The sequence below is a fragment of the Acinonyx jubatus genome, chromosome C1 (assembly GCF_027475565.1).
Source record: "Acinonyx jubatus isolate Ajub_Pintada_27869175 chromosome C1, VMU_Ajub_asm_v1.0, whole genome shotgun sequence".
In the NCBI taxonomy this organism is placed as follows: Eukaryota; Metazoa; Chordata; class Mammalia; order Carnivora; family Felidae; genus Acinonyx; species Acinonyx jubatus.
The window spans coordinates 214,015,417-214,040,561 of NC_069381.1; the positions used below are offsets into that span (position 1 = coordinate 214,015,417).

The 25,145-nt window shown below is 54.6% G+C and overlaps 1 protein-coding gene and 1 long non-coding RNA gene across 4 annotated transcripts; both read left to right on the forward strand.

Annotated features, from left to right (window-relative positions):
• Positions 1-560: 560 nt before the first annotated feature.
• Positions 561-12,006, forward strand: ACKR3 (atypical chemokine receptor 3). Of its 3 annotated transcripts, XM_015064761.3 has the most exons (3): positions 622-703; positions 960-1,041; positions 10,112-12,006. In XM_015064761.3, the coding sequence occupies exon 3, from the start codon at positions 10,138-10,140 to the stop codon at positions 11,224-11,226; it is 1,089 nt and encodes a 362-aa protein (XP_014920247.1). In that variant the 5' UTR covers positions 622-703; positions 960-1,041; positions 10,112-10,137; the 3' UTR covers positions 11,227-12,006. The 3 variants fall into 3 exon arrangements, with proteins under 3 accessions (XP_014920248.1, XP_014920247.1, XP_014920249.1); XM_015064762.3 differs by lacking the exon at positions 960-1,041 and having other exon boundaries at positions 561-703; XM_015064763.3 differs by lacking the exons at positions 622-703; positions 960-1,041 and adding an exon at positions 1,801-1,919.
• A 641-nt stretch (positions 12,007-12,647) lies between these two features.
• Positions 12,648-19,212, forward strand: LOC128314161 (uncharacterized). Its single transcript, XR_008295659.1, has 2 exons — positions 12,648-15,838; positions 16,401-19,212. It is a non-coding gene; the product is annotated as an uncharacterized LOC128314161 (long non-coding RNA).
• The last annotated feature ends 5,933 nt before the right edge of the window (positions 19,213-25,145 follow it).

A 25,145-nucleotide genomic window follows, 5' to 3' on the forward strand; every position in this document is an offset into this window, starting at 1 on the left:
TCTTAAAATCTATTTCAAAAGCCCTTTCCCCCACTCCCGGGGCACAGAAAATGGTGATTAATTGCTCATACCCAAACTGTTACTTCTGTTTTGGAGGAATTAACAAAGAAAACCCAGGCCAAATAAATCAACACCGAAGTTCAGAAGGTCAGAGCAATTTGTCTTGGGAACAAAGTCTTCCCTAGGGCCAAGAGGCATTCAGAGGAACTCTTGGTGGTAATGGGATTATTAAAGATCTACCTGAGACCAGATAAATATTTGACGATTTTGCAAAGCGCTGGGGTGTCTTTGCAGTGTTCCTTCTGCTGACACATGTTTCCCCGTGGGGTCCGGACCTTGTGGCCTCCTTAGACTTTGCAAGTCAAGGACGGCTGGGGTTTCCCAGGAGTGCGCCGGAGGGGGTGGGAGAGCTGCGCCCGAGATGGGCGGGGCGGGTTACGAGAAGGGTGTGCGCGCGTGCCTGCGTGCATGCGCGTGTGTGTGCGTGTCGGCGTGCGTGTGTGTGTCCCTGCCCGTGTGTGTGTCAGGAGGGGGCGGCGCGCGCGCCGGGAGGGAGGGAGATGCGGGTTACAAAGCTGCCACCTAGAGGCGCCTTCCTGCAGTGTATATAACGCAGGTCCGCAGCCGGCGAGCTCAGTCCTGCAAACTGCTCGGCCCGGAGGCGGTGAGCGCAGGGAGCCGTGAGCCGGAGCCCAGCGGGGAGGTAAGGCAGCTGCTCTCGGCAGCCCTGCCGGAGAGGAAGGGAAGCAAGGCGGGCAGGGTTTCTGCTCTTCAGCCGAGCGGTCTTTTTACCGAGGACTCTCTTTGCATCGCTGTGACGGTTGCCCGGGGCGTGCAGGTCTGGTCTCCGAAAGCACGGGCTGCATGCTGCACGGGCTGCTTTTTTTTTGCAACGCGCGGTGCTAACGTGGGGCTTCACCTTTGGGCTGCAGAAAGTAAAAAGGGCCGTTTTCCCTCAGGCACTGGTGGACGGCGCGCTCCGTGGGTGTGTTGGCTTTAGGAACCTGGTGTTGATTTGCTGCTGTGGGTGTTGAAGCTCGGGTAAGTGGAGAGCTTAGCAAGAATGCAGACCGTCCGCTCGGCTGGCTCCGAGTTGGCATAGGGCACAGCCTGGCACCATCGCTTAACCTCTCTCGTGCCGGGATACCAGTCGGGAAATAGAATTGGCAGGAAATCCGTAGTTCCAGAAAGACGTACACTTTATTAAGAGGCATCCTCAAGTGAAGCACTGAACTGTGGGATTCCAGAATGTGCTCGAGTTCGGTGCTTTGGGGGATTACCAGATCCTGTAAGCGGGGAAGCTGGGAGGGTGAATGTTAAATGCAGCCCGGGCTTCTGGTGTCTTGATTGCATCCTTGCTGATCTAATCTGAGTAGGTATCGTGCTCTCGGAAGGTAAGTCCAACTTCAACTAGAGAACAATAAAGACACACACAAAAGTCTAGGATTTTGTCGTTTAAATGTACCCTTCAGGTAAAACATGAGTGCTGTTCTATATTGTTAGCTTGCATAAAGATTCAAGGGGTGACTGGCAGGCAGAACTTTGGAGTGAGGTCAAGGGGTGGGTGGTTAGCCAAGACTTGTAACTTCCAGAGAGAATGAGAAGTTGTAAAAGTCAGACTGGCTGTCTCCCTCCCCCTCCTTTTCTTTTTCTTCTCTCCTCCTCTTTTTTCTTTCCTCTTCTCTTCTTCCTTTCCTTTCTTTTCCTTTCCTTTTCTTTTCTCTTTTCCTTTCCTTTTTCTTTTCTTTTTTCTTTTCTTCTTTCTCCACCCCCCCCCCCCCCCCAGTTAACTTGCTCACAACAGGATCACTAGGTTTTCCAGGAGTGGCAGAGGGCCCCCCTGACATGGTTTATGGCTCTTTGAAGGGATTCGGTGAGCTGACATCCCCTGAAACTTCATTCTGCAAAGTCTCAATGTGGTAACTTTTTCTTTTCTTTTTGAACGCAGATGCTGCCTTTGTGTCCTTTTATTTATTCCAGGAAAATGTGGAGATCAAATAGGCTTGCCTAGAAAAGAGAGGGCAGGCTGCTGGGGTCTGTGCTTAACTTTCTATAGATTTTTAAATGGATAAACTGCCTGTCCTTTCGTCAGGAGCGAGCTTCCCCAGATGCAAAGCCTTTCTCTAAAGCGAAGTTGCACATAGGCGCTCTAGCTTGGAAACAATTTGCTCTTTTTCTCCGGGTCTCTGGCCATGCACACTTGAATGTGCGGGAGCTGGATGCCACACAGCCTCCTGGGGCTGGGGGGTGGGGGTGGGGTGGAAGGGCAAAAGAAAATTGAGAAACGCCTGTGTTTTGCTGCCTGTCCAGTTTTTTAGAGGGGCATGCATTGCAGTCATAGTTTTAAAAAAGTTCCAGAAAGTGTAGCCAAGGCAGCATGCCGGTGCTTAACTGAGTCAGGACTTTGGAGGTGAGTTTTTCCCTTATTAACAGCGAGTCCTGGGAGAGTTGAGAAGGTATTATGGTTTCTAATCAGACCCAGAACAGGCAAAGTATAGGCTTTCTGGATTGGAAAAAAAAAAAAAAAAAAAAAAAAAAACCCAAACAAAAAAACCTACTTCATCAGGAACAGTGGCTTTTTGTGTGATCATCGGGGCAGAGGGGTTTCTGTTTTCGGGGAGGCATGTGGGAGCTGGCTGAGGTTACTCGGACCTGAGGCTGGCGGACGGACACTCTAGAAACCCTGAGAGTAAAACCGAGCTGAGGAAAAAGAACCTTCAGGACTTGAGGACTTTAGCTTTCTCTCAGTGGTTTTGCAGGGCACAAATGGAATTTGGAACTGGAAAGCACAGCGTTTGAACTTAGTTTTCCTTTTAGCAACAAGAATGGTGTCAGAACGCCTTCTCGTTGAGTTTCCTGCACGTGGGTAGAGCGTAGAAAGAAACCCAGAGGCTGGGTCACGTCCAGTGTTTCTCACGTCTGGAAAATCAGAGCCCTGGGACACACATTTTCTATTAAAGTAAAAACAAGCAAGTGGAGATAAAGAGAGAGAGAGAGAGAGAGAAGAATAGGAAAGGAACAAAAGAGGGGATTGTCTGATTTCGAACACTTGATGGGTTTCTTGAGGGGTAGAGGGACTTGAGTATCTCAGTGGTGACTTTGGACAGCTGTTGGCCAGGGACAGATCAAAGGGCAGTGGGCAGCGTGGGGGACCGTGTCGGCAGCGTCTTCCAATTTTCTTGCTGTAACAGATACCTTTGTGGGGATCTTCCCTGAGTTTTATTAGCAGAGCCTTAAGACTGAGTCGCCTTCTCCTGGGAACCCTATTGTGTCTGGCCGAGAGCCTGGCTGACCTCCCACTGCCTCGTCCAGGTCCTGAGCTGGGTGGGAACTAAGGCTCTGGTTACACCCGGCCAACCCAGACGGCAGCCTTTGTGACGTGGGGCTCTCTGGATCTGCCCTTCTGGGCACAGCCCTGTTTCCCTGTGGGCAGCTGAGCACAATAGACCAGATGGGCTTTCTGGATGTGGGGGTTCATTTTCTCCCCCAAATGCTTAAAGGTGGATGAAGATACCCCACCCCGTGTGTTAACAAGAAGCATGGTGAGGACCCCCCCCCCCCGCCCCCCAGGGGTAGGTGGCCTAGATCTGAATCAGGGTAGGAAGCTTTCTTTCTCCTTGACTCTCTTTATGACCTTTGAGTTTCCTGCTGACGCAGAGCAGCCCCTTACTTGTGTAAAGTAAGTATCCGTCTGAGACTGAATGGGCAGTCAAGACAGCATTATTTTGTTTGCCTGGCACTGGGGGACCCACCAGTCCCCAATCTGTTGTCCGCCCTCGCAGATGGCCGCGGGGAGCCTGCCAGGGCCAGAGCTTTCCCGGACTGCCCCGTTGGATGTAATGCAGCATCGGTAAAAACACCAAAACCAAGGGGCAAACAGAACCCAAACCTCAGCGCTGGGCCGTTGCCTCACGTTTTTAGAGGTAGTGCGGATTCTCCTTAGCGAACCGCGTGCCGGCTGTGCGGGAAGGTGGGGTGGGGGGGGGACTTTGGCAAGGAGGCCAGAGCACAGCTCCCACTGGATGAAGTCTCTGGAAAAGTTGCGAAAGGGAAGAGAGCTGATGTTGAGCCACAAACCGAGATCAACTGGTCCCTTGGCCTGGCCTCGGTTTGCGGAGGTTCAGCAGAGAGAGAGGCTGAACAGGGTGATAGGATCTGGACGTCGCGGACTTGCTCTGTGAAATTCCGTCCTGGGGGGACACAGATCCCAAATTGCAGAAAGCCAATAAAAAAGGTCACCCGTAGGCAGAGGTCTCCCAAAGAGCCCTGAGGGCCGGAGGGTCCCCCTTAGGGTCTGAGCTGCTGCCTCCCAGCCCTGGCCTGGCCTGTGAAATCGTACCCGCATCACTGGGGACTTCGGGGAGCGCCTTCCTCCCGCCTGTTTGCCCCCGGCCACCAGAGCAGCCGGCTGTGCGCCTTCTCCCGGCTTTGTGGCACCCCTGCCCTCAAAGCCTTTTCTGCCCCAAGCCACTTCCTTGCTCAGAACCCCTGTGGCTCCTGGTGGACTGCCCCAGCCTGACCCCCTCGCTCCCTGCACCCCTGCCCTGGACGGAGTCTTGCGCCAGCTTTCGTGTGTGGGGAGGGTGGCCTCAGCCAAATTCAGTGATGCTCTTCGTGGTGCCTCATTGGTACACGCCTTCCCTTCTCCTTGAAGGCCCCCATAAGCCACTTGAGGGGAAATCCCGCACCTTGCTGCCCATCTCAGTTACTGGCAAGTTCTTGGGGGGCGGGGCGTGGTGATTCTGGTCTGTTATGCCCCAGAGCAGTGCCCCTTGCGGAGGAGGCTCCACAAAGATTTGGGGGCCTGGACAGCGTTGATGTTTGTCTCAGTTCGATGAGGGGCTCAGAATCTTCTGGACTCCCATTCCCAGGGATGGCGTCGCATCACTGGGTGTGGCGGAGCCTGATGAACCCCGCTGACTTACTGACCGTGGGTGCGTTGAGCCCCTGCATTGTGCTGGCCATGGTGGAAAAAGGTGAAGACGTCGTCGGGGTGTGGGACTTGGGCAGGAAGAATGTGGAGAGAGGTGAACGCAGTGACACAGAATGGAGACCTGTGGCCTGGGTGGTGGACGAGGAGGGAGAAGCAGGATGCGTTCATTGGGACAGGAGCAGCCAAGGGGTGGGTCGGGAAGAGTCTTCCTGGTCTGGGATGGGAATTTGCAAACACGCAGGAGGCAGTTTTGGCGAACGCCAGCCGGTTGCCGGAACACTTGGCAGTCTCCGTCGTGGAGGGACTGACTTTCGGCCAAGGAGAGGACATGTTTACTGCAGGCTGACCGCCACCCCTTGCCTACTAACCCTGGGGACTTCTAATTCTGGCTTGACCCCCCAGCTCACCGGGTGAGCTCAGGCGGACCATTTGGATCCAGACGAATGCCTCGGGCCACTTGGCTGTAGTTCACTCGTTGTCTGGGATACTTGGTTGATGAATAATAAGCCTGAGATAGGAGAGGCTCATCTCCCAGAAAAGTCCTCCAATCGACAAAGAGGAACCTTTCCACCACTAGCGAAGAGGAGTGGTGGATGAGGCCCTTTGCAGACCCCAGGCCGGTGGGGAGGTCCAGACAGACACTGGGTCCTCTGCAGCCATAGGGAAATGGCAGAAGTGTGATGGTCCCTGAGTACAGGTGTGGGACAGGTGACCCCCAAGGGTCTATAGAAAGTGACCCCAGGGGAGAGGAGCGGTCAATTAAGACTCAGTGAGTGCTGGGGACAAGGGGACGTACAGTGAAAAGTCCGGCTTTTTGTTGTCAGTGGGGTCTCCGTGGTCCAGGAGACAATGGAAAGGGAGCCTTTACTGGTCTGTGGAACATTCCTGAATGTACATAATTCTCGAGGTCAAATTTCAAGTGGTACAGAAGTTTAGAGAGTCAAATCAACAAAGCCCCCTCCGTCCCCTCTGCCCAAAGTTTCATACTTATCGCAGATCTTTTTTCTGTGGCTTTGTGCACATGTATTTGCATATAAAGACACACCCACCTTTTGCTCCTGTTTTACGTAAATGAGATTATGGGACGCAAATGAGATTATGCGACGCGTATGCACAGGCAGGTCGCCTTCACTTGGGCTACCTTGTAACTTTCCATGTTCCTAAAGGAGGGTCCCTTTCATTTTTCTTAGAGCTATGTTATATTTCAGAAGGTGGATGCTTTGACAAACCAGTCCCTGCTGATGGACATCCACGCTGTCTCCAATTTTTTCGCTAACAAATAGTGCTTCAGTAAACATGCTTGCTCGTGCAGTTGGGGACTCCTGAATCTTTCGAGAGGAGCAACGTGTGAACCTAGGTGTCGAAGTGGGTCTCACCCTCCGGCCTCGGGGCTCTGAGTCCGCAGGGAGGCGGGCAGTGCGCAGGTTTGACTGACCCTGGGAGTTTTTCCCAAGCTCTGGCCCCCCGCTGGCGGGAAAGGACTTGCTGGTTTGTGCAAAGCAGAAGGTGACTGGTCCCGGTGGGATGAGGGGTCTCCTGCAGGTCTGGGTGTCATCAGACCTTCGCTGCCTCCCAGCACAGAGAGACCAGAGACTGGCTCAGAGGCCTGATACTTAGACGGGGAGTGCAGATCCTCCGGGGTTCATGCGGAATGCAGTCTGTCTGTCTGTGTACTGGCTGAGGTGACCTCCAGCTTTTGCTGGAGGGCAGCTGAGGAGCTGGTGTGGGACACGCTGGGCGTTAAAGTGGCCCCTGTAGTTCATCAGCACCCCCCCTCCCTGGCCCTCTCCACCCTCAGATTTTGCCGGGAGCTTTGTCATCAGGCCTTGCGGCAGACAGCATTTGACAGAAAATGCAGACTGTCTTTGTCAGATCATATTCTCTTCTGGAAACGGCCCTTGATTGTTTCCAAAGCCAAATGCATGGAAGATACCGGCATGACAAGAGGCTAAGCTGTGGTGAGGCCTTTTACTCTCCTTTGTCCCCGTTTAGATTCGTGGAAGGCTTGATTCCCAGTTGGTCTTGTCTCCTCGCTGTGCTTCCCTGCTTCTCTTGACCGCTGGGGCCTCCTGCCCTGGGAGGGGGTGCCTGGGAGGCGGGTGCCCCGGAGGCGGGTGGTCAGGGCACAGGCCCCAGCTTCAACTCCTGGGCTGAGTGGTGGTGGATGATCGGTGATGGACGGGCCAGCTGGCTTTCTCGCTCTAGCCAGGGGCCTCGAAGCCTCTGTTGTGCCCTTCAGCCCATCAACCCTTGTTGGAAGAGCCCTACTGTGTCCCCCCAGACACAGGGAGAGGACATGTGGATGGGTGGTGTACCCCACGAGGGCCTAGGAGGACCCGTGATCGCTACAACAGGTTTTCATTGCTCAGAGGGCAGAGGCGGAAAAACCCGGGATGGGGCCCGCACCCTCTCTGGCCACAGCTCAAGCTCTGGGAACAGCGACGGTTGGCAGGAGCCCCAGAGGGTCCAAAAGAGCAGGGCGTGAGAGGCAGGTGGCTTCTCATACGCTCCCGCCCTGTGTGGTATGGCTGTGCACGCCGAATAGCGCCCAGCGCCTGTCCACTGGACAGCACGGGAGCTCACTGTCTCCTTGTGGTGAGCAGAGAGGTGGGGGGGCTTGGACCCAGTCACAGTGACAAAGGCTGGGGCGCATTCCTTCCTTTCTGGCCCCCGCCGACAGTCCAGATCTGGGGCTCCGGGGCGTGTCTGCTGAGGCCCTGCAGGGCTGTAGCGGTGCGGGTGGAGGAGGGAGCCCCACCCGGCTCCCGCCCTCCTCTGCCCTCCAGCAGGGGTCCTCTGCTCTGCAGGGACTCTGGGGTCAGATGAGGTCATGAGGCGAAAGCACCTTATAAACTAGGCCGTGCTGCAGATGTGTTTCATTTTAGGGAAATGGGGGGAGAAGGGGTCACTGCCTTGGAACCAGGAAGAAAGCAAAGCTGAAATCCTTGCTTTGTTCTGTTCTGGAATCGGGGGCTTCAGGGGTCGGGGTGGGGAGGGTCAGTCCCGGGCAGGTTAGTGGCCAGGGGGACGTGGCAATAGTGGCCTCAAGGCACGGTGTGGGGCTGGCTGTCCACCCTAAGGCCAGCCCAGTGGGTCAGGGACCCCTGTCTCTTCTGCTGCCCCATGTCCTGTGGGGGTCCTCGAGCTGCCTCTTAAGACAAGGTGGTCCAGAGTCTGGTCACGCGAGGAGTTTCTTTGTCTGAAACTTGGTCGTGCTGAGTCTCCCGGGATGCCGTCCTCTGCTGTGGGTCTGGTCCTGCACAAGTTGGTGGTTGCAGGGCACGGGGACCCTCCTGGTGGGGTGCTCCGAGGACCGCCAGGCTTCCTGGCTGCAGGCACTTCACGGGGGGCCCAGCCTTCTCCCCTTAGCAGCAGGGACACGGGGGCCTGGTTAGGTCACCAGGAGAGGGACCAAGGGGCACTTTCAAGCCACAGAGAAGTGCCCAGGAATCTGCTGGTGATCCCCACTAACTGAGGTCCACCTGCTGTGGGTTCGAGGCTGAGGAAGTCGGTCCTGGGAGGCAGTGGGATGTCTCATTGTCAGGGACTCTGTTCATTTATCCGGAAGGTAAACCCGTCACCCCGCCCATCTCTGTGCACCCTTGCCTTCCCTTCCAGGCAGGGACGGGCAGTTACTTAGGCGGCAAGAGTTAGTTTCAAACGTGGACCAAGAATTAAGGGAGGCTGTGACCTTTGCTAAAGGGTTGGGAGGGGGCGGGGGTGGACTTTTGCAGAGCATGTCCCCTATGTGCTAGACTCTGCACTGGGCCCTTTGGTGCCCGGGTGACTCCGCGATGGCTCTGGTGCCCTGACAATGCAGCGGAAGACAGGTCAACTAGTCTCAAGTTAACCGCCCGTGAGGGGAGCGTCAGGATTCCAACCCAGGAAGGTCTGGTCTCGGGATGGGTGCTTTTCCCGGCTGTGTGTCCTCATACCGTGAGCGTAGCCACCTGAGTACTGACCTGTGCATCCTCCAGGGGGGTCACCTAGGTGACCTGGAGTCCACTGTAAATGAACTTGGCACAGAGGCTCGAATCGGGGTGGGTCATTACCCGTGACGTGCGGGAAGGAAGCACAAACACCTTCCTCTGTGAGGTAACTCTCGGCAGGTCGCCCTTGTTCCCACGGTCACACAGTGGGGCTGCCGTCCCGGGGCTGGGTCCTGGTGGGATCTCAGCACCCTCAGGTTTGCAGGGGGGGGGTCACCCGTAGAAGACAGCCCCTGACAGCTCTCACGGTGGGTGCATTTCGGGAGAAATCACGTCTAGGCACCGTGGTACCTGGGAGCGGGATTCTTCTATGGATGTGCAAATGGTGACGATCCCCAGGTCAGCAGGGAAGACGGTGGAGACAGGTGTCTGCCCCTCCAGAAGCGTGGCAGGTGGTGACTTTTGTGCTCCGGGTCTTGGCACAAGCCGCTCCCGAAGCGTTGGATAAAAAAAAGAAGGGAACACAGCCGGTTGGTTGCCCTTAGTTGAAAAGCGTGCGGCCCAGCCGGGGACGGCGGGGGGGGGAGGGTGCGGGTTTGGGGTGCACCCAGGCACCCGAGCTGCAGGACGTTGCGTGCCGAATGGTCGTCAGGACCGCGGGGCAAAGGCGGCCTGAGACCCGGGCCGACACACACGCGTGCTGCAGGAAGGTCAGAAGCACCGAGTCAGTCACACCTCTGACGCACGCTGGGGAGGGAATCTGCAGCGCTGTCATTAAGACCCCAGCACAGGACCCTGGTCATGCAGCTTTGCCAGGAACTGATCGACTGCCATTCTTTGGGACGTGGGGAAAACGGCTCCGCTGTCCTCCGCGGAGAATGAGCGAGCCGTCGGCGTCGCCTGGGCTGTCAGACGCTTCGCTGGCCCCTGGGCCGTGTTGATTTCACCCCATGGGCACGGCCGGGCTGCTGACGTCTTGAGAACACAGCCGTGAAAGGGTAGAGACAGCGGCCACTCTTGCTGTCTTTAGCACCACGTGGGCTTAAGATTCCGGGTAGGTTTTTTTTCGCGGGGGTGCAGAGCTCCGTCACAGCGGCTTGCTTTTGTCCTTTCTTTGGGAAGACGCCACCGAGCCCGAGCGGGACAGCCGAGCTTACGGAGCGCCGGAAAAGCGCATGGGCTGGCGCTCCGGCGTTCCCTAATGAAGCCGCTTTTCCGTTCCATCTCTCTTTGTGTGGTTTTTGTGCAGGCCATTTGCTTCCTGCCCTCAGCACCATGGATCTGCACCTCTTCGACTACTCGGAACCGGGGAACTTCTCCGACGTCAGCTGGCCGTGCAACGGCAGCGACTGCATCGTCGTGGACACGGTGCTGTGCCCCCACATGCCCAACAAAAGCCTTCTGCTGTACACGCTGGCCTTCGTTCACATCTTCATCTTCGTGATCGGCATGATCGCCAACTCCGTGGTGGTCTGGGTCACCATCCAGGCCAAGACCACCGGCTACGACACGCACTGCTACATCCTCAACCTGGCCATCGCCGACCTGTGGGTGGTGGTCACCATCCCCGTCTGGGTGGTCAGCCTCGTGCAGCACAACCAGTGGCCCATGGGGGAGCTCACGTGCAAGATCACGCACCTCATCTTCTCCATCAACCTGTTCGGCAGCATCTTCTTCCTGACGTGCATGAGCGTGGACCGCTACCTGTCCCTCACCTACTTCGCCGGCACGTCGAGCCGCAGGAAGAAGGCGGTTCGCCGCACCGTCTGCGTCCTGGTGTGGCTGCTGGCCTTCTGCGTGTCCCTGCCCGACACCTACTACCTGAAGACCGTCACGTCGGCGTCCAACAACGAGACCTACTGCCGCTCCTTCTACCCCGAGCACAGCGTCAAGGAGTGGCTCATCAGCATGGAGCTGGTCTCCGTCGTGCTGGGCTTCGCCGTCCCCTCCTGCGTCATCGCCGTCTTCTACTGCCTGCTGGCCCGAGCCATCTCGGCGTCCGGTGACCAGGAGAAGCAGACCAGCCGGAAGATCATCTTCTCCTACGTGGTGGTCTTCCTCGTGTGCTGGCTCCCCTACCACGTGGTGGTGCTCCTGGACATCTTCTCCATCCTCCACTACCTCCCCTTCACCTGCCAGCTTGAGAACTTCCTGTTCACGGCCCTGCACGTCACACAGTGCCTGTCGCTGGTGCACTGCTGCGTCAACCCCGTGCTCTACAGTTTCATCAACCGTAACTACAGGTACGAGCTGATGAAGGCCTTCATCTTTAAGTACTCGGCCAAAACAGGCCTCACCAAACTCATCGACGCCTCCAGAGTGTCTGAGACGGAGTACTCGGCCTTGGAGCAGAACACCAAGTGACGCGCCCTGCGGGGTCCCGGGGACTGAAGGTGCCCGTTTTCCACGCGGCACCGGGATGCGTCGTTTCCCGAGCGCGCGGCCGGGTGGCTTCGGGGCCGGGCGCCCGAGTGGCGGGAAGAGGGGAGCGTGTGCCACGGGCCGCCGTGGCGGCTGCCACGCGGCCGTGCGTCCTGGCGGTGTCTCCTCACGCAGGTGTGACCGACCTGTTGGCCCAAGCCTGCCGCGGGGATGGGCTTGCCTGCACTTGTGTAAAATAGGACTTTCCGTGCTCCCCGAAGGTTTTCTATGGCGATTTGTATTTAAATCTTAAGACTTTATTTTCTCACTATCGGTGTACCTGATAAACGTATTTGAAAGTTTAAATATATTTTAAATATCGTACGGGAGGCACAACGCTGACTTGTATTCAGAGCGTGGTAGTTTGAAGACTAGTTTGACTTCCGTGTTGACTAAGGATGACATTAATTGTTAGCTGGTTTGAAAGGATATATCTATAAATATATAAGTATATAAATATACGCCAGTCTTGGCGGAAAGGCTTTATTTACGATAGTTTTATGTCTGTGTGGTGCTTTGGGGTATGGAACGACAAAACGACTCTGTCATGCAGTCTGTGATCTTATGGGTGTTGTAAAAGTATGTGAAAAAGGTGAAACAAAGCACAGCTGCCCCGGGCTGCGACGCTGTGCACAAAGCGAGCGGTCTTATTCCAGAAAGTTCTCTCCGTTTGTAACTTATTTTTTTTTTAATAAAGTTTTTTTTTTTTTTCCTAAAAAGGCATTTGAGTCTCAGTTTTAAAAGCATGTGTGACATTTAGGTGGCGTGTGTGTGAGGTAATAACGACACATCTGTGCTGCATGTTACGTCGGCCTGACGTGTTTAAAACAAGAACGCTACCATAAAGCAAAACCCAAGGGGTCAGCTTGGAGGCGGTGATAGAAAAGGAAAAACATTTCGTGCTTTTTTTTTTTTTTTTTTTTTTAACGTCATGTGGTATATTTGCGGGAAAGGAGATGCTGGGTCAGTGTAGCCTTCGAGGCCACGTGCGTGCCGGAAGATTCTCGCCTGCCGTCGGCCCAGAATTGTCCAGGGCCCGGGACTTTGTGTGTGGCTTGGTGTGTGCCCCCAGGGCCACATGTCACATAGCCCATTGACACTTCCCTGCAAAGTTTTTTTTTTTTTGATTTTTTAATGTTTATTTATTTTTGAGAGGAAGAGAGGCAGAGCGTGAGCAGACGAGGGGCAGAGAGAGGGAGACACAGAATCGGAAGCAGGCTCTAGGCTCTGAGCTGTCAGCACAGAGCCTGACGTGGGGCATGAACTCACGGACTGTGAGATCATGACCTGAGCTGAAGTTTGATGCTTAACCGACTGAGCCACCCAGGAGCCCCTTTGAGCATCCAGTTTTTTTTTTTAATTTTTTTAAAACTTTTTTTTAATGTTGATTTATTTTTGAGAGAGAGAGAGACAGAGTGTGAGCTGGGGAGGGACACAGAGAGGGGAGACACAGAATCCGAAGCCGGCTCCAGGCTCTGAACTGTCAGCACAGAGCCCGACGCGGGGCTCGAACCCACCAACGATGAGATTATGACCTGAGCCGAAGTCGGACGCTTAACCCACTGAACCACCCAGACTCCCCGCTTTCTGAGGTTTTAGGCCCTGCTTTCTCTTCCTGTGTACAGGGCAAACTCTTCATTTAAAAGACAAAACCAATCTGTGACCCTCTTGGGACCACGCGATGAGTGCATTGTCGGCCTGTGCGTTACCAAATAAACCCGCATTACGGGTGGCTTGAGAGAGCACTTTCAGAATGGCCAGTTCTGCTGTGCCCTCACCAGCTCTCTGTGGGGCCACAAGAACGGTGGGGACCTCAGCAGGCAGGTGCGTCTGGGCAGGACCTGAGAGGGGGACCCAGCTCCCCAAAGCTGCCCTTTCCCCCTCCAGCTGTGCTAAGGCTGATTTGCACAGAGAGCTGTTTGCCAACACAAGGAGGGACCCGGGCCACGAGCCCCTGTCTCACCTGTGAATTTGGGGACTGCTACCATAGAGGAGAGCCCCTGGGCATGTCGGCTCACCCAGACGTTCATGGTGGACTGCCCCCAGCAGCCCCCCCCGGGTCCCATAGACCCAGCCTGCCACAGGAGGGCTCCTAGTTCCTCAAAGGGCTTTATGGCTGAGAATTTTGAAACCAGGGTTATAAGTCACTCTAAATATCTATGTGACAGACACACATGTTCTCAGGTGCATATGTGCCTTGAGGGTTCTGATTGGGTAACAATAATATAGATAGTGGGACCACGGCCAACTATGGGCGGAGATCCCAAGAGCAAGGACAAGGATGAGCACAATGACAGACAAGTCAGTAAATCACGACCAGAATATGTGTTCCTGACAATAGACTGCAACTTGCGCTGAGCTTCCTTAGCAGCCTAAGCGCAGATAGAAACACGCTCGCCGAGCAGCACATTCAAGGCGGGGACATACCTGTACCCACAAGCTCGGCCTTGCAGTACGTGTAACATGAAACGATTTCAACTTAATTTCTTCTGTCTCGAGGCCCCATCTCCGTCAATTCAGAGATGCTCCCCGCAACTGCCTAATTCTTCCGAAACCTTGGGTGAGCTCTGCCGGAGGGTACATAGTGACGGAGGTGCAGGGGGGTGGGGTGGGGGGCGGTCCTGGCCGTCAGTTCCTGCCAGCATCTTCGGAAGTGTCCACTGACACCTGCCAGGTTCTTACGCAGGTCTCCTGCGTGTCACCCTATTCCAGGGTCTCTTTCTGCTGTTGGGCGCCACGCTGGGTCGTGGGGTGCTCGGGTGCTCGGTGCACCGCCTCGACCCTTTTCTGTATTCTGGCCACCCTTAGCCCCACGAGAGTCACCAGCTGCTGCTCTGGCACGGAGGGCCGGAGGGAAGGTGGGCAGACTCTGAACTGACTCTCGACTTACCACGCAGCCCTTGCTGCTTTGTGGGGATTCCCCATCTCCCCACAGACCCCAGGACACGGCGCCCTCAGAGCTCGGTGGGGTTTCTGGCGTGCAAACTCCATCTCAGGGATGGTCCAGTGGTCAGACCGTCTCTGCTCCTAGAAATCCCCTTTCTTCACCCTGCCTGGTGCTTGAAGACTTGCCCTGATTCATCCCTGGTTATCCAGACCCCAGAGCCTGTCCTTTGATCTGTGGCTGTAACACTGTTCCCCGGAGCAGTGACGCTGGCCTGTGGCTCTGGGGTGGGGTGATGGAGGCACAGGCCGAGAGGTACAGAGCTCTGTGGGGGTGGGGTGGCTAATCGGTTAATATTAAAGAACTTCTGTCCCTGTCCCACCCACGTGGATGTAGATGTAGAGTTGGGAGAAGTTGTGTGCCAGGTTTTGGGTACGGGGTCGACTGTGGGGCGAGGGGCGGGGGGTGGCGGTGGAGAAGGTTTGGGGCAGAAGCCCCTGACTCTCCTCAAATTCAGAGTCCGGAGAGCCTGGCGCCGAGATTTCTACCTTTTGAGGTTCATTCCTTTGGCAGCCCTTCTGATGGAAAGATCTTTGAAAATGCCTGATGGTAGTGAAGCTATGCGTTGTTTAGTGCATGATGGCATGTGGACCCCGGGAAGGGTTACTGGGGCTCCAGCAGAGGATGGGATGTGGATGGACCCCCCCCCCCCGCCCCCACTGGAGAGAGGGGAAGGCTTTTCTGGACCTCTCCCACCCTATGACCCTGCTCCGAAGGTCAGCGTACAAACAGCGGGATAATGTCCTCTGGATAATGGACTTCAGCCTTCCCGGTAGACTCCAGGCAACCTGCGATGAGACCCCACGGACACTTGTGTTCAGCTCTCTTCCTGGGTAACAAGACATTTAAAATCACCAGGCTCGCTGTTTCTGGAGGTCTCCCCAGGAGGCCGCGGCTCGAGGACGTGGTCTGTTTCTTTGCTGGGCTTCTCCGCCCTGGGTCCAGGCGACTCCCCATCCATGCTAAGCCCCGTATCTCAGGACCCGGGGACACACGAGGAGCTGTGGATGTGTGCCGCACGGGGTTGAGCACATTGGCTGATGAGAGCAGGTAGGTCCCTAAAGTCCCCTCCCGGAGGTTTGGACTCTGCTCCTAAACCCCAGGGATGTCTCCGGTGGATGTGTGCCTCTACAGTTTCGTTCCTCCCAGGGGGATGGTTTCCGGGGAGCGGGAGGGTCACATGCTTGGAAAACCGTGCCAGTGTTACAAAGCACTTCTTCTCCTAGTCCCGGAATATCCTGGACGGTGCACGTCTATGCAGTCCCAAATTTGGACACTGGCAGCGTTTGATAAGGAACGATAGTAGTTTGGGTCAGGCATGAAAGGAAAGGAGCTCACTTACTGTAGGCAGTTTGTATTTGCAGCGATGTTTCCAGTTGATCGGGATTCGCCCCATCGTAAGCTGGGGAAGACCCGTGTATCAGACCTCCGTGACTGTCACACTTCTCAAGCTCGTTTGGCGTCCACGAGTGGGCTTCTGTTCACCTGCGCATGGCCGTCTGTCACGGTACACGTGACCTCCGTCCAGAGTCCCCGGGACCCTGCTTTCCAAGGACCGAGACAAAAGGCCACGCACAGCTCTTGCCAAAGGAGGGGATGGCTATCGGATCGGTATGTGAAGAGTGATGGGCAATTTTGACATTTTTCTTCTTCTTCTTCTTTTTTTTTTTTTTTTTCAAAAGCTTCGTTTTTTGGTGGCCTTTCATATGCTTATTCGCTCAGACCTTTCCATGCGGGATTCAGAACGGCTGCCAGTCATGTCATTCCTCCCGACGCTCTGGGGGAAGAGCGGTGATCATCAGCCGTTTGTCACAATATGATGTTCAGAAGCAACAGAATGGAAAAATCTGAATTTCCATAGTTATTTCCGGAACTAAACTGATTAAAAGCATTTCCTAGGTAGGTCGGAATCTTCCCTTTAACAAGTTTTCGAAGAAAAAGCGAAGAGGGAGTCATTGTGGCAATGGCATTACATCTGCTTGGGTGACTCAGAATGTATGTTGGCAGGGCAACGTGTCGTGGGGTGAGTCGCAAACACGTCGTGTCGGTGGCCGCGGTACGTCTGAAAGAGCCCAGGGCTTTGCTTTACCATGCCGGATTTGCTTCCTTTTAGCTGTTCACATGAAAGTGTTTGAAGCTAATCTTTTCATCCCCCCCCTTTTTTTTTTTGCAGAGTTGTAATCAATGGGAAGAGTGCATTAAAGCTTTCCCCACCGCTGCATTTCTCAGGGTCGTTGTTGAAAGTGCAGATTGTGTTTTATGCGGGACTGTAATGAGAATTTGAATTCCGTGTGGAGCCTGAAGGGTAAATGAAAAGTCGTCAGTTGCCCAGCTGTGCCACCGATGGGTGTCTTTCTCTGCAATTTATTCCACGCTTGTTTCCGTTAATGTATTCATCCAGCCGTGCACTGGTTCATTCAGTCGCCGATTCGGCCGAGCTTTGCTGAGTGCCCACTGTGTGCCGGGCACTGTGCTGGGCTTTAAAAATGTCAGAGATGGCCAGGGCTTTGTTTCTTCTTTTCATCGGCTCCCAGCCTGGAAGGGGAGATCGATGGACAATGGAGACATAGGGAAATGGTTACGAGGCTGCGTGGTGAGAAGGATCCCGGTTGGCTTTTCTGGAAATATGCAGAGCCGATGGGAGGGAGTGATCCCTTAGAGAAGGCATCGGGGAAGGCTTACAAAGAAGGGATCCTCCTCTCCCAGCCTGAGGACGGCCAGGCTCCAGGAGGTAGGTCCAGGGCACACGGTGTGGGACAGAGAGTCTTCAGGATGCTGTCACTGTTAAAAGTAAATGTGTTCAGGAAAAGTGAAGGCGTCTGAGAGGTGGCCACGGGTTCATGAATACCGACAGCATTCGTCACGGTGTGATAGGAGCGTTTTTTCTAAATTGGGAATGGAAGGTCTTAATGGCCATCCCCACCTTGAGGGCAGGAAATGAGACTTTAGGACAAGAAAGTCGGGGGAGCGGCCAGAGAGGCTTCGTCCTCCGGCTTCTCTGGGTTTGTGGGGTGCTCCAGCTCTGTGTGCGCATGTGACCTTTTCTTTGTGCCCAAGGTGGGGGGGGGGGGCAAGCTCTTGGCATCTCTCCTTATAAGGACACTAAGCCCATCAGACCAGGGCTCCACCTTCAGGACCTCATTTAACCTGAATTACGTCCTTAGACTTCCCACCTTCAAACACAGTGTGATTACACCAGGCAGGGGGCTCAGAGCTTCAGTATCTGAATTTTGGTGGAGGGGCACAAATAATTATTTGGTCCGTAACGGACAGGGTGTAATGAATGAAACACCATGCTTGTTGAGCACTTACGGTGTGCCCGGCCCCTCATGGGCGTTCTCAAAATTCAGCTGCAGAAATGGAAAGGCACCTCCGTGGGCCCCCAGGCCCTGTCCCAGGTAGGCGGGGCTGGCCTGCAGGTGTGTATGCACCCCCTTTCTGGAGAGAGGGAACCGGGGTCTGGGGACTGCAGGGGCGTGTGTGGGCTCTGCCCATCTGCCCTCCAGCAATGGATCTGGGATCTGAATACAGTTCAGCACACTGCAGCCCTGCACACGTCCCCCCTTAGGGCTGCCATAACAGAGCATCACACACTGGGGACATCAGGACCCTAGAAATTGACTGTCCCACACTTCTGGAGGCCGGGAGTCTGAAATCAAGTTGTTGACAAGGCTCATTCCTCCTGAAGGATCTGAGGACAATCAGTTCTTGCCCTTCTGGTTTCTGGGGACTCCAGGCTTTCATTGGCTTGGGGCTGCATGACTCCAGTCTTGGCCTCTGGCTTCATAGGGCTTTCTTCTGCGTCTCTGGGTCTCCTCCTGTTCTTACGAGGGCCCCTGTCATTGGATTTAGGACCCTTAATGATATCTGCAAAGACCCTTCTCAAATAACACATGCTGGGTGGACGTGTTATTTAGGGGACACTTGTCAGCCACCTGCAGGGATGTTCCTGCACGAACGGGGTGAGCAGACAGGTGTGCACAGGGTCAGCCCGGCTCGTCGTTCCCCACCCAGCCCTGCACGCACAAGGCTTGCGTCGACCGGGCTCCAGCCAAGCCTTTCTCCTCCTGTTTTCCTGTTTGCAGGTTTTGGATTTTATTCTTTCACATCGGAGTTTTTCTCAAACAGCCGCAGATCTTTGGCGATCTACTCACGGTTCACAGTGACATCTTTTCCCAGATCCTTCTATCTGTCTGGGAGGTGCGACTTTGATTTGTGGCATTCTGGAAGGGGAGAAAGAGAAGAGGATAGGGCTCCCCAGCCACGTGACTTTTGCTTAATCGCCCCAAATTCAGCCTTTACCTTTCGCCACCGGCTGCTACGCCTGAGGCCCCAGGGCCCAGACTCTGATGGAGCTTCTCTGCAGGATGCGTCTAGTTTCCTCTTTGGATAGGGAAGGGTGGTCTCCCGATTGTGAAGTAGGGGTCGGGTTTGAGGGTCTAAGATGATCACAGTGTTTTCAGATTCATCCACTGCCGTCTTGGTAAACGGTCAGCAGCTGGCTCCCTGGAGGAAAGAAAAGACGTCCCGATTTTTAGAACCTGTTGACTCTGGTAGGTCAGTATTCCCACCGTGGCTGGTTCCAAGCTCGCCGGGTTGATGCCCCTGGATGCAGAGTTGAGGAGAGAGGCTCCGTGGCACACGTCCTCATGTGGCACCTCCAGCAGGTAGACACAGTCACATTGGTCATCTCAAGAGCACAGGGAGTGGCAAAATGTAACAGAAGACTCAGGAAGTGATGCGTTCTGAGTCATCGTTACCTCCGTTTTTCATACAGTGTGTTTAACTGAAGTTCCTATAATTTAGGTTTGATCACCGCTGTGTTGGATAACCGACGCAGGGAAGTTCTGGAACGTGACAGCCGGCCCTTGCGAACCGGTATAAGCTGACTAGCACACAGCGCCCCTGAGTCACGTCCTGCCCTCTCCCTGGCACCTGGTAGCTCAAATTTCTTGTGGCTCCAATAGATTTGTTTCTAATTGGTCTGTCTCTCTCTTCTGATTTCATTACGGGTTTGGGAAGATAGAAAGTGAAAGACAGTACGCACTCACATGCATGTATCGATGTTTTATTTTAACTCTCTCTACTGCCTTTGTAGGGAGGGTTTGGGGAGCTACGCCGGTTAGCGCTTGCTGTGGTTTATGACCCTTGATATTAAACTTTTCGCCATTCAGGTTTCCTCTCCTGATGGGGCCTTGACCGATCCGGAGTGCTGGGGGGCAGGGCAGTCTAGGTGCCTGCTGTGTTCCACCGGGGAGGTCAGACGAGTGTCTTTGGGGTTTGCCCCCCCCCCCCGCCGCCCCCCACCCCGTCGGCAGCCACACAGCCATCAGTCGCTCTCCCACGAGGGCCATCATCTCGGTTTCATCCCTTCCTAGGGATTCCTTTCTTTGTCGGTTGGCCCCTTACCTTGTCTCTGGCCAACCAACTCGTCCTTCATACGAGCACCCAGGACAGTGGGCATCTTCTCCTCTTCCTCTGCTTCGGTCAGCATCTCTGCAGTGGTCCTGGTTTTCACCGGTGGTGCCTGGCCTCAGAGCTTCTCCTGCTCCACCAGGGTCCCGCGGGCCCTAGGGGCGATGTCCCCTCCCTCATGGTGACCGCTGGGTTGCCTCATTGTCCTCGAACGGCTTTTCAGTGCTGTCAGCACATTTTACCAAGGTCCACGCGCTCAATTCTCTCCCTTAGTGACTGGCGTGGTCTCCTTGTTCTTGGCTGAACTGTGCGTGACTGAGTGAGTGAGTCCTCTCCTCCAACCTGACCAAGTCTCCTGCCAAGGGCAGGGCGGGTGTGGGAGCACCCCCGCCTCCTTTGCCCTCTGTATTTTTCTTGTCTGTTTTCTTTTTAATACTTTATTTCTCATGCTGCCCATGTAGAATCCTGCGACCCCAAACGCCTCCTTGTCAGTTAGCACTCAGGGGTTAACATCTGCTCAGTGGGGACCAGAGGCAGTGGTGCTAACGGAAGGGGCCCAGCCATCTGGGGCCGCTGCCTAGCACGCGTGCTGGGGGAGGAAGGACGCCCCAGCTGCCGGAGCAGGGTGAGTGATTCACGAAGGGAGAATCCCAACAGGCAGGCCCCCAGTGGCCAGTGAGTAATTAGGTGTGGCCACCGGTGGCCTGCCTCCAGGCTGACTTAATCAGTTCATCAACTCTGGATCTCTAGGCTCCCTGCCTGGTTGTCGCCCTGTTTCGTAACCAGCCCTGAGCATTCAGGCTCCCTGCTCACAGGTTACAGGCTCTGCCATCTCAGATGTGAGACTGTGGGCTCCAGGCAGCTCTGTTTTATGGGGAAGAAAGAGACACAGCGAGTGCAGGTGTCCTGGTTGAGGCCAGGGATTGTCGGGATTGGTTTTGGGGCTAACGGATCGATCCGGGTTCCGCGCCGAGCAGCACGGGCTCCGAGGACGCAGATACGAGCACTGAGGATGATGTCTGGAGGGGATGCCTGATCCTTCGTGTCCCTGCGGCATTTCCCCAGGGGTGCCCAGCCCTGCCGGAGTCCCGGGGTGTTCCCTGAGAACGAGGTTTCTGTGGGCAGACAGGTTGAGGACACGGTGCCTTTGCACCTGGGCAAATCTGAGGCTCGAGAAGTCCCGGCGTGAAGAAATCTCTGTGGCTTTGTCGGTCGTGGAGCTCATTCCTTATAGAACTTGGACTTCTGGCCTGCAGTGCTGATGTGGAACGTGGCAATGTTTCCAAGCCCGGCTGCAAGGATGCTCCTGGGGAAGGATTTGAAACAAAAGTGGTTCCCGGGGTCCACCCGTGGGTGTTTTGCTTTAGGAGCTCCAGGGTGAACCCCGCAATTCACGCTCTTTAAAAGTTTCCAGGTGGTTCTGATCATCAGTGACCTCACAGGCCCCCGGAAGCCTTTCAGTGGCCGCGCAGAGCCCAGCGGCTGAGTTTTTCCTCTGTTTTGATTGAGGTCTGAGCATCCCGGGGACAAACGAGGGAGAGGAGTCAGTGTGGCACCAATTCGTCCTCAGACTCATCGTGTGGGTGAGTCTTGGAAAATGTCGTCTCGGGACAGATCTATGTGGAGCAGTCGCGCCTTTCGAGGGCTGGGAAAGATGGCCCTGGGGGATTCCCTTTACCCCAGGGGCTTGCCCTGCTAAATGAGCAGCTCTCCCTTTGGGAAGCAGCAGGAGGAAACGATCTCCTCCTTGAACATTGATTCATCCTTGGCTTGTACAGCATCCAGGAAAATGCGTAACGCACCTTTCCACCCATCCCGGGAAATGTGTTATGTGTTCAACATGACAAGGAAGCATCACGTCATGGGGACATCTGAGTAGTGTGTGGACCCATCTGAAACTACTTTAGGAAGAGCCCAAGGCCGTGGGTTAGAACTGATCCGCGAAGTGCCTCTTTTTTTTTAATGTTTGGTTTATTTAAAAAAAAAATTTTTTTTTAACATTTATTCATTTTTGAAAGGCAGAGAGAGACACAGCATGAATGGGGGAGGGGCAGAGAGAGAGGGAGACACAGAATCCAAAGCAGGCTCCGGGCTCTGAGCTGTCAGCCCAGAGCCTGACGTGGGGCTCGAACTCACGGACCGTGAGATCGTGACCTGAGCCGAAGTCGGACGCTCAACCGACTGAGCCACCCAGGCGCCCTGTTTGATTTATTTTTGAGAGACAGAGAGACAGAGTGTGAGCGGGAGAGGAGCAGAGACAGAAGGAGACGCAGAATCTGAAGCAGACTCCAGGCTCTGAGCTGTCAGCACAGAGCCCGACACGGGGCTCGAACTCATGAACCCATGAGATCATGATCTGAGCCAAAGTCAGATGCTCAACTGACCGAGCTACCCAGGCGCCCTCCCCCCCCCTTTTTTAAGTTTATTCATTTTGAAAGAGATGAGTGGGGAGGGGTAGAGAGAGAGGGAGAGAGAGAATCCCAAGCAGGCTCTGCACTATCAGCGTGGAGCCCAACGTGGGGCTCAAACTCAGGAACTGTGAGATCATGACCTGAGCTGAAATCAAGAGTCGGACACTGAGCCACCCAGGCGCCCCCACCCAGGCGCCCCCAACCTGGCGCCCCCTCTTAGTAGCGGGAAGGCAGTTAGCCGTGCAAACCCCTCTGCTTGGGGGAGCTTGAGCGTCAGGCCCGGCCGCCAAATCAAATATCCATGGATGCGGCCTGCAAAAATCGGGGTTGTCCGACGCTCATGGAATGGAGCTCCAGTGAGCGGTGATTCTAGTAGAACCAGAAAGCCCTGGGACAAGCACCTTGCACTGGGGGGACCCCGCGGTGAGCGGGAGCCAGGCTGAGAGGGGCTCCGTGCCCCGCTGACGAGCCTCATGTGGTGAAGCGTGGCTGCACAAAAGAATCTGAAGATCAATTGAATAAGTTATGTTTAGTAAGTGACCGTATCTCATTCTCAGATTAAGTTTCAGCGTTGCTTAAAGCATCAAGCTCGTGCCCAGCTCACCAAGCACTTCCTTGCACAAAAACTCAGGAGTATACTAATATTGCACAGGTGTGTATTTTTTTTTTTTTTACCTCCTGCCCCCCACTATCAAGGCACCTCGGGGGTTTGAGGTAGCAGACAACTCAGAAAAAGGTGTGGATGGCAACTCAGAGGTCATAGGCGAAACCCATAGCATGTGAAAGAATTGTCAAAGACTCAAACTTTGCTCTAGTAGGTCTGATCTGGGTTTTACTCCCCACTTACCACCCTGTGACTTGGGGAAAGTTACCTAACTTGTCAGAGCTTCAGTTTCTATGACTACAATACGGGGATCCTGGAGGTATTTTCTTCGTGGGCTTGTTTCGAGGGTTAAATCAGAGAGAGCGTATGAACTGCATGCACCGTGCCTGATAACTGGATGCCCTTTGGGCACATGCAGCCAGCACAAGTTATTTGTCCCTCGTGCTTCCCTTGGGCTTTGACCTGCCTGCCTTTGCTTCCTGTCTCCCCGACGAGACGCGAGGGCCCTGGACCGGGAAATCGTCTCTGCTCGCTGGGCCTGGCTCGGTGCTGCTTGCTCAGTGCACAGCTGTGGAACAGACACATGACCAAATGGCGGAACAATGCTGTGAGCTTTGCCCTCCATTGTATTGCTTGTAGAGGGGAGGTGATAGATGCACTGAGGGGCGCCTGGGTGGCTCGGTCTTGATCTCGGCTCAGGTCACGATCTCACGGTTCACGGGATCAAGCCCCACATCTGACTCTGTGCTGGCAGCGTGGAGTCGGCTTGGGATTCTCTCTTTCCCTCTCTCTCTGCTCCCCCCCTGCTCGAGCTTTCTCTCTCTCCCTCTCTCTTTCTCAAAATAAATAAATAAACTTAAAAAAAAACCCAGAGGCAGTGAAAGCAGGAACATGATGGGTTTAAACAGATTAACGGATGGTCTCCCGCACACTGGCCCGTGGCTACACTCAGAAGGGACAGCAGATAGGGCATCGGAGTCCACGGGTGCTCGTTTTAGCAGGAGGTGCCCTTAGACTTGGTCTTCCCACAGTGTCAAATGGTTTCCTGCTCAGAGACCTGAAACCTAAGATACTGAGCTGTATCTGGATTTCCTTTTCTCTGTGCAACAGCACGAGAAGTTTCTCCATGTCAAAACACAAACACAACAAAAACAAAAAAGCTACTGTGTTCTTAGCGTACAAAAGCAGGGGTTCCCAGCAGTTCTGCTCAAGCTTCGGGTGTTTTGGTGGCTCCGGCAGTGAGTGCCACGGGAGCGGCCACTGCAGGCGGTGGGGTGGGCACAGTCTGAGGTCTGAGCTCTAAGCAGCAGGTGAAAGGTGCAAACTCCAGTCTAGGTGTTCAGCGCGGGGCTGAGCCTCTCACTCGGTCCCAACCTGGGCCTTGGAGGGGGTGTCCTTATCACCCCTGTTTCACACACAAAGGCGCTGGTACAAGGAGAGTAAGTGGAGGAGGCCTGAATCTGAACCTAAGACTGGCCCGGCTCCGAGCCCCCTACCCCCACCCCCACGCCGCCAGGCTGCACCCAGAAGAAGGACTGAGTCCCAACAGACTGTATCAGGGACCCAGGGGCATCCCGAGACCATCAGCCCAGCGGCCCAGAGCAAGCCCCGGCCCTGCCAGAGACCCCAACCCAGTTGACAAAAGAATTTCATTTTTCCTGCCTTCTCTCTGAGCGATGGATTCGAGCATAAGTCCTTGATGCTTTGTGTCCAAGGGCAGATCCCCTGATGAAATCCAGGTTTAGTTTACAGAATTGGCCGAAGTCAGAAGTTATCCAAAGGCCGAACCAGACTGCAGTTCAGGAGTAGTATTTGAAAATAGTAAATTGGGCCTTTGGGGTTCCCCTCGAAAGGAAAGAAAGATGAAGTAGGTTTAAAACTAAAGCAAAGTACATCAGTTTCCACTTCGAGGCTCACTTTCCCTTCCTTTCTTTCTGATTGTTAGACTTGGTCTTCTAGGGTTACTCTAAGGTTGCCAAGCTGATGATGCATCCTTCTTCCGGACAGTGTGTAAAAATAATATCGATCGCCGTACGGGTGGGAAGCTTATTCTTAGAAGCTGGATCGCTGCCATAAAGGTAGGGTCGGCGAGGAAGGCAGAAACCCCAAACCGCGTGGCGTATTTTTGGCGTAAAAAGCCTGAAAGGTCTGAAACTTGATATTGTTTTTTAGGGGAGGCCAATCAGCGGCTGTGCTACTTTGTGAAGATCCTTCATTGAGAGGAGGCCCAGCTTTCTGCCACATCTTTGATCCTAAAGCAGGGCTTTGCTTCAACAGTTCAACAGAGAGTCATTTCTCTAATGAGCTATTCACTTCTGTGCAGTGCCTTCTTTTGGTTACTTGATCTAGAAAACATCCATACATTTGAATGGTCAGCAAACAGAATGTTTCTGTGTTTCTCTGTGGCTAGCTCCTTCTCATTCGGTTATATTCCAAGAGACGGCCTTGCTGGGGAGGCGGCTTTGGTACCCTTGTAGTTCTGGGGTCT